Source organism: Astatotilapia calliptera, chromosome 20, assembly GCF_900246225.1.
Source record: "Astatotilapia calliptera chromosome 20, fAstCal1.2, whole genome shotgun sequence".
In the NCBI taxonomy this organism is placed as follows: Eukaryota; Metazoa; Chordata; class Actinopteri; order Cichliformes; family Cichlidae; genus Astatotilapia; species Astatotilapia calliptera.
This window is the reverse complement of record NC_039321.1, coordinates 19,486,157-19,500,997: the sequence shown is the minus strand read 5'-3', so window position 1 is coordinate 19,500,997 and position 14,841 is coordinate 19,486,157. Positions and strand designations below refer to the sequence as shown.

Below are 14,841 nucleotides of genomic sequence, written 5' to 3'. Positions count from 1 at the left end.
TAAGTAGAGTGCTGCAATAAATCAGTGCTGAAGTGCTACTATTTGACTCAATGATGCTTAAGAATGATGGTCCGTTGATTTTATTTTATTTAAATTTTCATGTAAATGAAGAACATACCTATATATTGGGGAAAACAAAGTTTAGGGATCCCAGACTTAATGCTGTCTCCATGTCTGGACATTAGCATTGCAAACAGAGCGCAGACAGGCAGAAGATTTACTTGATACCAAAGACCAATTCCTATTTTATAAATTGTAAAGTCTGGAAGCATAAAGCTGAAAATTGTGGTGCAGATAGAGTGAATGGAATATTACAAACATGGAGCTAAAATGAGATGTGACACTTTGTGGCGGTGCGAGGTTTTATTACATAATCTCGCACCACCACACTGAAAACGTTTCTTGCTTCAGGAGGGACACAGAAAGCCTCCAAATGTTTGGCGTGTGTCCTTTCCCAGTTCTCTTTTGGTCAGACGATCAAATAAGGAAACAGTTTAGCTCATTCTGCTCATCGTCAACTTTGTTATCACGCGGGACTGTGGTTTGGACCACAAATAAAAATTTTTTTAAAACCTTTCTTCAAATTCCAAAATATGATATAATTGTCAGGTGATCATCTGTTGCTCTCACGTGTCAAAGGGTGATGTATGTTTTTTGACTATTTTTCCCAGGCATTCTCTTACCTCAGTATTTTTTGTCTGCTTTTTAGAAAACTTTGCATTTTTCTCTTTAGGTTGTTCTTTTCTATTCTCCCAATGTTGCTGTTGAATATCGATTTGTGCTTTTAGTTTGCTGCCTTTCTTTGATTTTTAAGGAACACGTGGGAGCAATAAGGCACTTTATAGAAGAGTAATGAGATATTAGACTGCCTTCATGTTTAGTTGCTGCACGTTTTAAAATTTTGCATAAATTCTGAACTCATTAGATGCTAGACATGATCTTTCTCTTAATTTCACCCATTTATAAATAATAACGACTTTCTGTAACTATTATTTTTGTAGTAGTTTTTTGTATATCAGTCACTGGTGTCACTGATTGCTTTCAGTATAAAATGGTCAACATAGTTAGAGATTAGAACATTGTGGTTAAATTGAGCTACCACATACTTGTGCTGTAGTTATAGTTAAATTCAATTTGTTTTAAATGCAACACTGTGGCTCTGTTTTTGTTTCTGTTTTTCTTTCTAGTATGGCATTTGATGATGCATAGTGCCTCTTGACCTCCATGTAAATGTTAAGCCTAAGACACTTATGTGCGTCAGTCTCTTTTGGAAAAATTAGGATAATTTGCCTCCCTGTATTTTCTCATTGCCCTAACTGCTCCATGAGTCATTTCTCACTCCAGCAGTGCATCACTTTCCTTCGGTCCTGGACTTTGTCATTCAGGGTTAGTAATGAAAATCCAGCTGGAGGCTTTTGTTTCTTTCTTTTTTTTCTTTCTTTTTAACATTTACCCTTTTCTAACACTTCCCCTTTAACCATGTCTCTCTAGGGTCTCTGTAAAAAATGCAAGCCTCTAAGCCTCTACTCTATTAGAGCTGTTCACTTTATATAACTACTGTGGGAAGCCTGTCTATTCCGTCAAGCAGATATTTTGCCTTTGGTGTTTAAGAAGAGTTGGACACCCTGCTGTGCTAATTGCAGCAGTGATCTGACTTTGATGAGTGAGAAGTACGTGGGTGTCATAACATGCTCACAGATGCTTTTTGTGTCCCTACATACACTGGAAGAACAGTTTGCAGTTAAACGTTGACCACAGGGTCCAAGCTGTCAGCAGAGCACTCTGTGTTCAGTTACAGGAAAGGCAGGAGGTGAAAGCACGAGCCAGTGGATTCCAGAGCGTCTATCTCAAAACCTTGAATTGCATAATCTTTACGAACCCCTTCCACTTGTCAGCTCTGTCAGCACAGAAGCTCCACATTTTGATTTGAGTTTGGCCCATTTTGAAAGTATTTAATTTGCTTGAGATACTCGAATGTTCCTGTCAAAATAGTTTTTTTTTTAAAAACTTTATTTTATTTTTTTATTATGTTGAAATATTGTAGTGGATCATATCTTTGTTTTAACCCTACAAACGTTTAATCAATGTTGGGTCTGTGACCAAATTTATAGATTTGAAAACAGACTTCATATTGATGCTCCATAGCTGAGGCCTTGGTATACAGCTGAAAGCATAGATTAGGAGGTTAACACAGAGAGTCGAGAAAATCATAAGAGTTAGGGTATGCTCCACACTCTAGGTTGTCTTTAACAAAACAATCATCAGACATGCCCTAAAAATAATTTCTGATCTTAGCTTTTAAGATCCACCAGTGCAGGTTCAATTTGCTTTAATAGTACTTTTTCTTCACTCTTTTATTAATATTTAGTACTTCTTAGTGTTTCCTTACAGTCTACTTTAATTAGTAGTACAATCTAAAAATGGCAAAGAAATTGAAATGACAACTCTGACAGTGCAGCTGCTATAAAATCACGAGATGAATGGTATGTCTGGACACTTAATGCAAGCAGCTGAGCTATAGCTAGATTTGAATTTCAAAATAATGCAGTGGATAATGATCTCCAACTCCGGTCACGTATAGGAGTAAAATAAACTCTTCCATATTTTCCATAATGAGCGGCACTGTATGCACCAGGGTATCCTCCAGCTCCGAGAGTGGCAGACTTCATTCCCTGGCAGACCATCAAGAGGTCCCTGCCTTAAGCCAGTGATGGCTACCAGGTGGCGTCTGCTGTCGTACAGCGGATGCAGGCCAGGCAGTGGCTGTCTGCTCACCCACCCCAAAAACCAGTAGCTAGGATAAACAGTACTGGAGGGATCGAAGCTAGATTAGGAAGAATAGTACTTTGTGTATGCACAGTTGGCCTTGTGGCATTGCTTCAGAGAAGCATTTCATGACACTGGAATGTAAAACAGTTGTGGTGCAGGTCAGAAAACAAAAACCACTTGTGCCAATGTATAGAGATTCCCTTCTTTCATCTTTTGCCAATTATTATGTGTTTTTGGCTTTTGGGTATACAAGTGAGTAAAAAAAAAAAGCCAAAAATGCCACTTGCTATATAGGCTATAATTAATACCATATCTGTTATTCATAATAGATTCCTTACTTAAACGTATACTGATTTTGTGTACATACTTGCGTACATATGAAGTATATAAATAGTTAGCTGTTTAGAAGTTGTGTAATCCTTCTCTTTAAATGAGATCACTGTCCCCCGATGCTTGTTTCCATTGTTTAGGACAAAAATCAATTACAGCATGAGTTGGTTTCAGTTGAACTGAACAGAAAAAAGTAGAAGACCTGGCGTATTTAATTGGAAATATATTAAAATTGAATTTGTAGTTCAGCAGAAAACAATGTTTACAAATATCTTTGTCTACATAGCAACAGCAGCATTCCAATGAGGTAACTGTCAGGCTTTTTTTTGCCTGTTTTGGGCCACCGGAGACGCCTCGTTCTGTTGGCCTTTTGACCTGAAGGTGAGAAACCCAGGAGAAGGCATACTGCATCATTGTCCCAATGGAGTGATAATGTGGCGTAAACATAGGCGCAATGGTTTCTCTGGGCGATGCCTCAGTGACCCCCTCACACGCCTAACTTGCTTTGGGAGAGAGAAAAACAACATTCAAATGTCATCTTAAAGTTATGCATTTGTTAAATAACCAGTATTAAATATTTCTTTCCTCTTTTCAAGTGCTGCATTCGTGATCACTGAACTTTCTCCTCAGCTTTACAGCGATAGAGCAGAATTTTGTCTTTTCAGATAAATTGTTTCAAAGTCAAGGGACACTAAGTGTTTCCCTATGGTGCAACATCTGCTTGGTGATGGAACAACCGCCCTTTTGTCCTGATGTTTTTGGAGAAACAACAGAGACAATAGGCTAGTCAGATGGTGTCAAGGATGAGTTGAAGTATACATGTCTCAGGACAGTCTGGAACAAAACTGGTGAATGATGTAATCACTTTGTTTGCGTCCTTGCTTACCTCAACCACTGGTGCTTAACAAACACAGAGAATGAGAAGACCTTGTTTAATTTTGCCATGCTGGTCATCACTTCCATTGTGCAATGCTGAAAGATTTATATTCTGTATGTATTACAAGTTTGACTTTCAGTTTCTATATTGTCTATCAAAATATTATCAATAGTAGTGTTATTGTTTGGCTTTGAAGTCAGACTAATGAGGTCTACGGAGTAATTCAAATCCCTTTTTTCCCTCCCCGCTGTTTATTTGAATATTTCATTTGTAACGGGTCGTTCTTTTTCTAAGTGGCTATTCAGACAAACCCTCTTCCCTTGTCTTTGTCAACATCTGATGTCAAGATTCAGTAGTACAATGTTAGTTTTTTTTCTGACATTCAATCATGTTGCTATAAAAAAATGTAGAGTTGTAAAAATAGCTTTCAGTGTCAATCATTTCATGTTTTCCTGTGGCTGGTCTGTGAAGGGGACTGTTGGTTTGTAGAAAGACAAAACAAACAAATTAGTTCATGGTCCAAAATTTGGCCATGTTAATAGTATTTTCTACTATTAGGATGGCCCTGTTAAATATTCTACTTTTATAAAGGGCAGGTATTTGATCTGACAATAAACATTGTTGGTGTTGCTTGAATTCCAAACTTTTATGGTTTCAAGTGTTAATTACTGTGCCATTTGCAAGTGCTTTATATTCATATTTTTCTTTCTTAGTACATCTTAATACAGAAATTACTTTTGTTTCCTGTTTTCAGTTTAGGCTTTACGCAGCATTGCCTACTGTCTGACACATTTTCCTATGAAATTAGCTCATCTTGGTTGTTTAGATCCATTTAATTTTTCAAATGTCCTTTGTATGGGAAATGTTTATTTTTAAGTAGTGTTCTCATCTGCACAATGGAGAAACCCCCAAAACACAACCAATAATGCTCGATAGTTAGGGTCTTTCTTTCAGGGAGCATTGATTGCATTTTGGCTGCCCCACAAATGAACAGTTGTTTGGACGCAAAGGCAAGACAAAGTCTCCGTCAGTCAGTGTCATTTTCCATCAGTGCATGTAGTGGTAGCAGTTGTTGGTTTGGCTAGCATCAGTCACATGAAGGATTTAAATTTTTAAATAGAGAAGTAAAAGCCAAAGTATTTTTAAATCAAATACTACATAATAATGTCCTCTTTGTTTTCAGTATTTTTAGACTAAGGAATTAGATCGAGCACCTGGCAAGTAAAGGGATGAAAATCAGGAAGGCTCAAATGGATAGCTTCCTAATTAGATTTGATTGAGTCCGGTAATAAAGTCTGATTTCTTTTCCTCCGCGAGGTTTGCATACAAATTAACCTCTGAGGAGGAAAATGTCTACAATTTATTCAAGGATCATGCTCTCTCTCATCACCAAAAAGCCAGGCCACTTTAGAGTTTAATTTTTTGTTCTTTTGTTACCCCTCAGCCAAAAAGGCTGATAGGATATTGTCGTCACCCTGCTGGGTGGGTGGCAGCCTGAACAGGCCAGCTTTGTGAATGCGATAACTCGAGAAGGAAGTCACCTAGAACTTTTAAATTGATACAATTTGAATACTAAAAGGGAAGCTACAGGGAAGCTGGTCAGAGTTGATGGGAAGATGGATTGAGCCAAATACAGGGCAATCTTGGAAGAAAACCTCTTGGAGTCTGCAAAAGACTTGAGACTGGAGCGGAGGTTCACCTTCCAGCAGGACAATGACCCTAAACATAAAGCCAAGGCAACAATTGAATGGTTTAAAATAAAACATATCCATGTGTTAGAATGGCCCAGTCAAAGTCCAGATCTAAATCCAATCGAGAATCTGTGGCAAGATCTGAAAACTGCTGTTCACAAACGCTGTCCATCTTATCTGACTGAGCTGGAGCTGTTTTGCAAAGAAGAATGGGCAAGGACATCAGTCTCTAGATGTGCAAAGCTGGTAGAGACATACCCTTAAAGCCTGGCAGCTGTAACTGCAGCAAAAGGTGGTTCTACAAAGTATTGACTCAGGGGGCTGAATAATTACGCACACCCCACTTTTCAGTTATTTATTTGTAAAAAATGTTTGGAATCATGTATGATTTTCGTTCCACTTCTCACGTGTACAACACTTTGTGTTGGTCTTTCATGTGGAATTCCAATAAAATTGATTCATGTTTGTGGCTGTAATGTGAAAAAATGTGGGATGGTTCAAGGGGGCCGAATACTTTTGCAGCCACTGTAGGTTCAATAATAATTGGACAATTTTAATAATCAGAAAGATTGTTTTTAATAACTGGATTAACTTATGAAATGAACTCCAAGAAAAGATCTGGTCAGCATATCAGCCAAACCATGAGCCACTTTCTTTTTAATATTAGCTATCCAGAGTTCTAGCAGTGGTACAGTGCTCTGTTGTTTACAGTCAAGTGGCTTTGAAAATTCCTAATCATCATGTGGGCGTAACGGCAGAACTGTTGGTACTGTTTTTCTTCAGTCCTGATATAAGAGAGAAGAGAATCATTATCATCTTGCAAACTGCCAGGCTCCACCGTTTTTACATGTTTGTTATTGTACCAACATAAATGAGTGAATCTGCGATTGGACAAAAATAAAACTATTTCATGCGATTTAAGATGGGACTACTTGGTGTTTAGTGATTGTATGATGATCCTTTGATTCTTTTAAAATATCTTTTTCATTACTTGCACCTCTTTTTGGCTTTAATGTAGGTGTATATCCTTAGTTTTACATGTCTTTGTACATTTTTGTGGAAGAGCAACACAACAACAGTTTCAATCAGCTTTCTTTCTCGTTCATTTTTACACACCAGATTGGTAAAATTTCTTGGTGAGATGCGATAATATTGACAGCTTTACAGTCTCAAACCTCAGCACATGCACTTTTTGGTGACCTCTCCATATACCAAAGGTGCAATGTGTAAAAAGTTAGGAAGTGGTACTTGGGGCCCTGCACACATGAAAGGGTTTGACAGTGATATCAGTACATTTTCTGCTTGCTAATAATTTATTATTTTTTTTACTTGAGAGGAATGTTATGTGAGCATTGTCATCTGGATGTATTTAGACTGCATGTGCTTGGAGCTGGTAGCCAGATGGCTTTAACTGAGGGACAGTGAAATCTCCAGGGTCTGCAGGAGTGAAAGCCCTCCTTCTGATTTGCCATCCCAGATAAAGGCACATCTGGCCAGTTTTAACATATCTGTTTCTGTTAGGTAGGACATGGAGACTTGAGGTTTTTTTGTTCATTTTGAGGTTGAGAGTAAATTACAAACAACAGAAGAAGTAATTTTTTGGTTTGGTTTAAAATCAACAAGTATATACAACATACCTGTGTGATAATGTCAGGATTCTTCAGAATACTGGGTGGTAGTTGTGCCTAATTAAGAGCGTGGGATACTGCAACAGTGCCTGGCACCCTATCAAGCTCCGTGAGAGTCACAGACAAACGGTTATTTACTTAAAAGAAGCTTATTTTCATATTATGCAATCATAGTCTAATGGGATTTTCGTGAGGTCATTAAGTCTTCTTCCCTGTGTCATCTGATTACACCACCAAAATCCTAATGTCTGTCAAAGAACAATAATCACTGTTCTGCAAGATCGAGGGGATTGCTTGGTTTGATTCGTGATAGACCTACCTCTCTAAATCCAGCCTGTTCTCATTTACTGGGGGATTTAACTGATGTTTGCTCAAAGTTCCTGGCTTGTCACAAATATGGATAAATTATCCTGTGGTCTTGATTCCTTGAAATATGGACACTTGTGAAGATGCCCTTGGTGATGCATTTAAATGTACAGGATAGGCATAATTTTTCATTGTGCAGGGTTATCCAAGTGGTTTTTTGGTACCTTAAAGGCAAAGTGAATAGCGTACAAAGCTCCTAGAAGTGACATAAACAGCAGTCTCATGATTGACAAACTCGTGCTTTAGTCTTGTGGCAGTTCTTCAACCTACAAACACAGGCTTGCTATATAAAAGATAACTGTTACGTCTCAGCCTTCATCACTGCTGCGCAGGCACTAATGCTAAGGGAGACCTTCACTGTTTCACTGCAAACCCAGCTGCAAGTGTCAGGAAAAAATATATAAATTGGAATCACACAGGACGAGTACTTGCTAAAACTACAGTTCTTGTTGTACATGTTTCATATAAATGCCAGGTCTTTATCATCTAATAATGCCATGCTTATGGTATGTTTATGAACATTTTTAGTTAAATGTTTTATTAATATTGTGCATTAAAATCCAATCAATGTAATTTTCTGCAACAGATTACTACATTTATTTATTTATTTATTTTAAAAATTGTACCCATCATCACACAGGTCTGCACTAACGGGTCCTTTCAAGCTTTAGCATGACCCCTCGCAGCGCGGTTTCATCACAGTTTCTGGCCTTTACCCTTTGTCTAAGCAGATTTCTGACATGCATGCTCTAATGCCTGTCATCAGCTTTTGCTTGCTGTCCTCAGGAATTTCGCTGCATACCAGCACTTTTTGAAAGCTACATTTTACAGATGTATTGGCTGTGACTGCACACAGGTTTCTCAGTTGAGGAAGTATAATAGACTCGTGGTTCATATGAGTGTTTCCAGATGTGATGGCAGTGCGGGTCAGCGGTGGGCGCACAAACGGGAATTGTGACGTCTTGACAGGAAATCATCCTTTGTCAAACAAGCATGACACATGTCAATAGGTGCCTTTAGTTTTCCCAATAAACAACTTTGATTAAAGTATCAAACATTTATTTAACGTTTCCAAAATGCATTGAGAAAGGATTGCATTGATGGCTGGCTGGGATAAGAATACCTCATCATTGTGTGAGCTGCTTTTCTTCTAGGATCATGGATAAAGCACATTTCTTAGTGTTAAGGATAGCTGGGATTTAGTGAGAGGTAGTGTGTTGATTAGCTTCATTAAGCAGCATAGAAGTCTTTGCTGGCACTTCCTGTGATTGGGATTTATACATCCATGTCATGTTTTCCAAACGGTGTCCCTTTGCCTTGTCTTTCTTTTTAGATAATACCTGCATGTCCTCATGCTTAACAGTAAAGCTCTGAAAGCCCCTGTTTTGTGTTCAGATTGGCCTAACAGTTTGCCATTGTTTTGTCATTTCTTTCAGCATCAACAATAAACTGCAGCAGCCAGAAGCAGCATCTGGGGTTCTGGAATATGCCATGAAACATTTTGGTGAGCTGGTGAGTACTTTTTCCATTTTCCAACCAGAAAAAAGAAGGAAAAACGTGTCCCAGGTTTTCTTTCGGATTGACACTTGTACAACTGTTGTTGTTGCAAACCCTGTAAAAATGTTATCCAATCTGTTAAATTTGGCTCAGTTCACAACTTAATTCAGTTTAATTAGGTAAAAGAAAATTGCATTTCCTGGTTTAGAAAGATGTGAGCATTTGGTCCAAGTAAAATAGCTCATAGTATGTAGGTGTAGCATGGTGTTAAAGTTACATTACACATTTAAAAATGTGATTCCGATAATAATAAAGATGTAAACCCATGCCTTGATTTGCTATAAACTCCACTGCTTTCTTTACATCTGGTAAGTCTAAAAAATTCTTGGATAATCAATTAGACCATACTGGCCAGTATTCACATACACTCAGACCCTTTTATTTCTTCAAGCAGTTTTGGACTGAATATGTCTTTAGTGAGTTACATTGTATTAGGAATTCTGTCTGCACGTCTTCCTTTCCTTATTCTAATGTGGGGGTGATGGTTGTTTGAGGCAGATATCACCAGAACACCATGATCCTAATGTGCTGCATATGGAAAAGCCATCTGCTGTACTTATCAGGGGTTTACAGCAAGAGACAGAATTATGGACTCATTTGTCTAATTAAGATGAGGTTTGCATGTTCTTAAATTTTTTACTTGCTTTGTCTGTCTGCTGTACATGACTCTTGGGCCCACTGGGCCCTTTTTATGATGCAAAATAATGTCATTTTTCATCTAAACAAAAAAGGAGCAATATTTCTCTCTTAATGACGAGCTTTTCCTGTGTGGGATGAGTCATTATAAAAGTTAAATGAACTGCTTTGTATTCTTTTGTTTTCACTCTACCATTGTAGAAAAATATTGGTTTTGTTTTTCAGATTTTTTTCTGTTCACATAGAGCACCACACCTCCTAAATGTTACTAGAAACTCGGTTGTTTCATGTTCTCCGTACATGGACCCGATCCATATTTGAAAATAAATTAAATAACTGTCAGAGTGGACATGCTTTGGATATGATTACACTGATTTTCCACACAAGTTACATAACAGGAAAAGAGCATTTGGTTATTTGGATCGGTCTCCCTCCCTTTTACCAAAGTTACGTCATTAACTAACTGTGGTTTTTCCTTTTTCCTCGAATGAATGTGCCAGACAGGCACTTGAGGCACATTGACAATAAGTTGAGTAGACTGGTGTTATTCTGTTTTTATTTTGGATTTATTTATTTATTTATTTATTGGAGGGATATGATTTACTGATTCATTTATACTAATTGCAACAGTTGTGAACATGGATAGAGTCTGAAACTGTCTCCAAAATAACCAAAAATTTATAATAAGCCTTTTTTCCCTATTAGAGTAATTTGCCATTAGTTTCTTGGCATTGGCTGTCCCCAAAATCATATTTCCTTTGAGGTCATTGGATATTTGCAGCATCATAAATCATAAATGGGAATTAGTATCTCCACACCAAGAGAAAACAATAGAAACTTTAATAATTAATTGCGCTAAAACTTGGACATGAAGACAAGACTGATTAAATTTGATCTATATATAAGTATTGCCATTGCTCAGTCATTAATGCAATATTTTTGTTTAAGCCCTCAAACCAAAGCGTAGAGTCTGGGCTTTAAGCCTATATTCATACAACTGTCACTTCAATGTATATTGGTATAAATTTAAAATTACAATGGCAGCCGGTATAGCTCAGTGGGTTAAGCAGGTGAACCATAGGCTAATGCAGAGGTTAGGGATAGACTCTGACTTGAGATCACTGAGTGCGTTTCCTCTCACTGCGCTTTCTCCCAGTTTCTCTGTCTTCTCTCCTGTAAGAATTCACACCTGATTTTATAATCTGAGTTTTATAACTAATCAACACACTACCACTCACTAGATACCAGCCCTCCCTGATTTGTATATAAAATGACTTTTCTTTGCCTTAGAGAGCAGGTTTTCTGTTTCTCTGTGAAAACTTGGTAAAGACTCAGTGAGAAGAGTTTCACTCTGGACCTTTGTTAATGTGCTGACCATGTGGAAAGCTTTACCATGGGAGAATGCAATGTTTTCCTGATTAGTATACACTTCAGGAACCCTCACAGTAAAGTGTGTGCTTAATCATTCGTGCATGGCTCCCTAAAGAAGTCCTGGAAGTCATTGGTAGATGTAACAGGTCCAGGATTGCTTGTTGAAGTAGAAAATGTCAGCCATACAGCACAGTAAGGTACTGTAGATGGAAAAAGGATTGCTCTTCCAAAACTCTTTATTACGTTGTCCAATGGTCACGAAAAAACCCACATAATCCCAAAACATTATGATACAGTGTTATAGTTTGATATGTCTTCTGTAATCGCTATCCTACTGTATTTTTTCATCTTTTAGGAAATCCAAGCCACCTGGTATGAGAAGCTACATGAGTGGGAAGATGCCTTGGTAGCATATGACAAGAAGATCGACATGAACAAAGAGGATCCAGAGCTCATCCTGGGGCGAATGCGCTGCTTAGAGGCTCTGGGAGAATGGTATGTTATTAATCTTACCTAGTATGAGTTCAGTAGGGCTAAATAAGAATAAGTTGACAGTGATAATATGTTCTTTGTTCTGTTTTTTTGTTGTTGTTGTTGTTGTTGTTGTTTGTTTGTTTTTTATCTTGGGTCACATACATACATAGGAAGCCATATTCCTAATGAGACCTGACATTAGGTCTCTCATTTGATACCTCTGAGTTGACTAAAGACATTTTACGAGAAAACACATGAACAGTCACCCAGGACAAGCCAGAGGTGCTGCTACACCATTGAAGCAAAGCCTCAACGCCATAATAGCCACCCACTTTGATAGAGCATACTTAGGGGAAAAAATCACAAGATGGATAGAAATATGTTGATCATCACAGAGCTCAAAAAGCAAAGCAGATGTTAATTAGCTTATATAACCTGCTGTCATTATGGTGCACACTATGATTCTTTCCACAAGAGAATGATTCAGCTGAAATAGAGCTTTGTGTTTGTGTGTGGCAGGGTAGGGCTTAGAGATGATATAACAGTTGACCAATGTTAGGTTTTGCTACACAATGACATTGTGAAGGTCTCAGTACTAATCAAAAAGTGATTTAAGATTGCGCAGTTGATGCTTTTGACAGTCTTATTAGAGAGTTGGACACCTTTTAAGCAAATGTTTAGTCTAGAAAGTTTGAAGGAAGGAGCCTTTAGAATTAGGAAAGTCTAGCTGCCATAATTCTGCAGTAATGAGTCCTTCTGTGTTCTGTAGACATTAGTCAGTTTTGCGAAAGTCTGTTATTTCAGGATGACTGAATGCAACACGAGCAAATAATCTGTGTATATAGAGTCATTTTAGCATGTTTTTTCTCTGCTTTAAGGTGGCTTTCATTGTTAATTGGAACTTAAAGCTATATAAGGCACTGAATGTGTTCCTCTTGGGGAGGTCTGCCTGTCTAATAAAGCCAGTTATCAAATTTTAGGCATACTTTTCATGTGTACGTTTTCATTTCATTTGGTTTTCACCTTTAAAAGTATTTTACAGTGCCAAAATATACTTCTATTTGTCTGCTGTAGACACATGTGCTAGTTTACTTGAGGTTGTACCTGTTGCCTTCATTGTTATGTGATATCCAGGCAGATGGAAAACAACTTCATTTCACTGACCCCCATCCAGCCCCGTCTCTCTCATTTTCTCTGCCTATCCTTCCTCCCTTTCTCATCTAAGCTTCTTCCAACACCCTGCCATTAAAGCACCTGCAGTTGGTTTGACTGGACATTTCTTTGATTGTTGTTAATGCAGAATCAGTCTTGGTTGGATGCACCTGACCCCAACAGGAACCTCCATCTGTTTGGTGGGATACTCGCTGTTATCAGATTGTTATGGAACAGTACACTGATGATGTTCATCTGTAAGAACAAATGAATGTATAAATAATTGCAGATGTCACAGAAACATTATCTTTTGTCAGTTTCCTTTTCATTTTGTCCAGATGTGCTTGGCAGGAAAGTCATTTTGTGTGAAATGTCATTAGAATGAGAAGATCCTTTTGATATGTGGCGAGGAAAGACCAGTATAATATTACAATACTTTAAAAGTACCAGTTAAAACAGTTTCTCGTGGGTAATTTAAATGTTTTTGAATCTCAAACCTGTTAAGATAAGACAAATATGAAAAAACCCATTAAAGACTAAACAATATACAGTATGGAAAATACAGGCTGTGACTACAGTGGACACTTGTCACTGTTTTTAACACTGAGTTTCATCTAAGTTTGTATGTTGTAATTTCTGTCTTATCTGCCGCTGACTGATTGACCAGCAGCAGCACAAGGAAGAGTACCCACAGACCAGTTGTACCACACTGCTCCCTTTGACAACAGATACTGTCTAAAGGTAGATAAGCAGTCAGAAGCAATCACGCTACCACTTTTGGACCATAATTTCCCCATTAGACACCTCTGATATGCAAATCAGTATCTGTTCGATAAAAAAACATTCCTGTGCATCATCTTACTTTGACTTTTGTAGTTCAGTGTCATCTTGGCTGTCTATTTAATGTTCCAGTATTCAGTTCTATTTGTTACCTGATTAACAAGACATGTTAAGTTCAGTTTTTTCCCTCAATGCTATACATACTCTGGGGTTGATCTCACTCCAGTACTTTAAATTTGTTTGCTTTAATTGGAATGTTTTCGTTTCTTTTCTTTTTTTTGTTGTTGTTGCTCACCGTTCTCGTGGTTTTTTTCTTTCTCTTTTCTTTCACTGCTGTGATCACCTACTTCCCCACTCACCTACAAACAACACCCTCTATTTCTGCATATTCACACACCACGCAAACACATGTGCTCAACGGCAGCACATTTACAACAGCCTCACAGCGCACACAGACTTATAGGACACACACGCAAGCCACGCTTGTTCATATTAGTGAATATACACACACATAGTCAGACTTATGGAGCCTCTCACCACACATTTTTTCTCTCTTTCTATTTACAAACAAGTGATGTTTCCACATTCTCTTCACCCATCTAAACGAAACACCCAGCGTACATCATTAGACATACACACACAATTATGGGCACACTAAGGTTTGTCACATGGAATGTAAATGGAGCTGGCACCAGAGAAAAAAGGTTAAAGATATTTAACCAGCTTAAAAAACTACAGGCAGATGTTGTTTTATTACAAGAAACTCACAGGCCTGTCACAGGTTTAAACGAACTTAAAACACCTGGTTCCCTTTCAGTCGATTCACTCGGTACAACACATAAGTATGGGATATCACGCCCTCGCGTGTCCTGGCTGAAGAAACCTTTATTCACGCCTTTACGGCAGATGACGTGTGATGACACGCGCAAGGCCCCGCCCGCACATATAGCCGCTGCCATCACCGTCATCCCTCAGTTCTTACGCTCTTCACCTCGCTGAGAACACCTCTGCTGAGTTGGGCTAGCTAGCTACTGCTAGTTAGCTCCGTTGTCTGCCAACTTGAACCTAGCTTAACTGCCCCTGTTGGTGTTAGCCTCCACCGCCCAGCTGGTGCGTAGGCTGCCCGCGGAGCGCTATTTTCAAGTTTTTCTTGTGCAGCGTTTCGCTTTGCGTTTTGGGAATGGACTCCAAACCGAAGCGAGCAAAGCAG

General features: G+C 38.3%; 1 protein-coding gene across 3 annotated transcripts in view; it reads left to right on the top strand.

Annotated features, from left to right (window-relative positions):
• Window positions 1–14,841, top strand: part of mtor (mechanistic target of rapamycin kinase) — a 95,457-nt gene that overhangs the window by 46,941 nt on the left and 33,675 nt on the right. For all 3 annotated transcript variants that reach the window (XM_026153151.1, XM_026153152.1, XM_026153150.1), the window contains 2 exons: window positions 9,098–9,173; window positions 11,581–11,720. In XM_026153151.1, coding sequence (XP_026008936.1) covers window positions 9,098–9,173; window positions 11,581–11,720 — 216 coding nt within the window. The remainder of the gene's footprint in view (window positions 1–9,097; window positions 9,174–11,580; window positions 11,721–14,841) is intronic.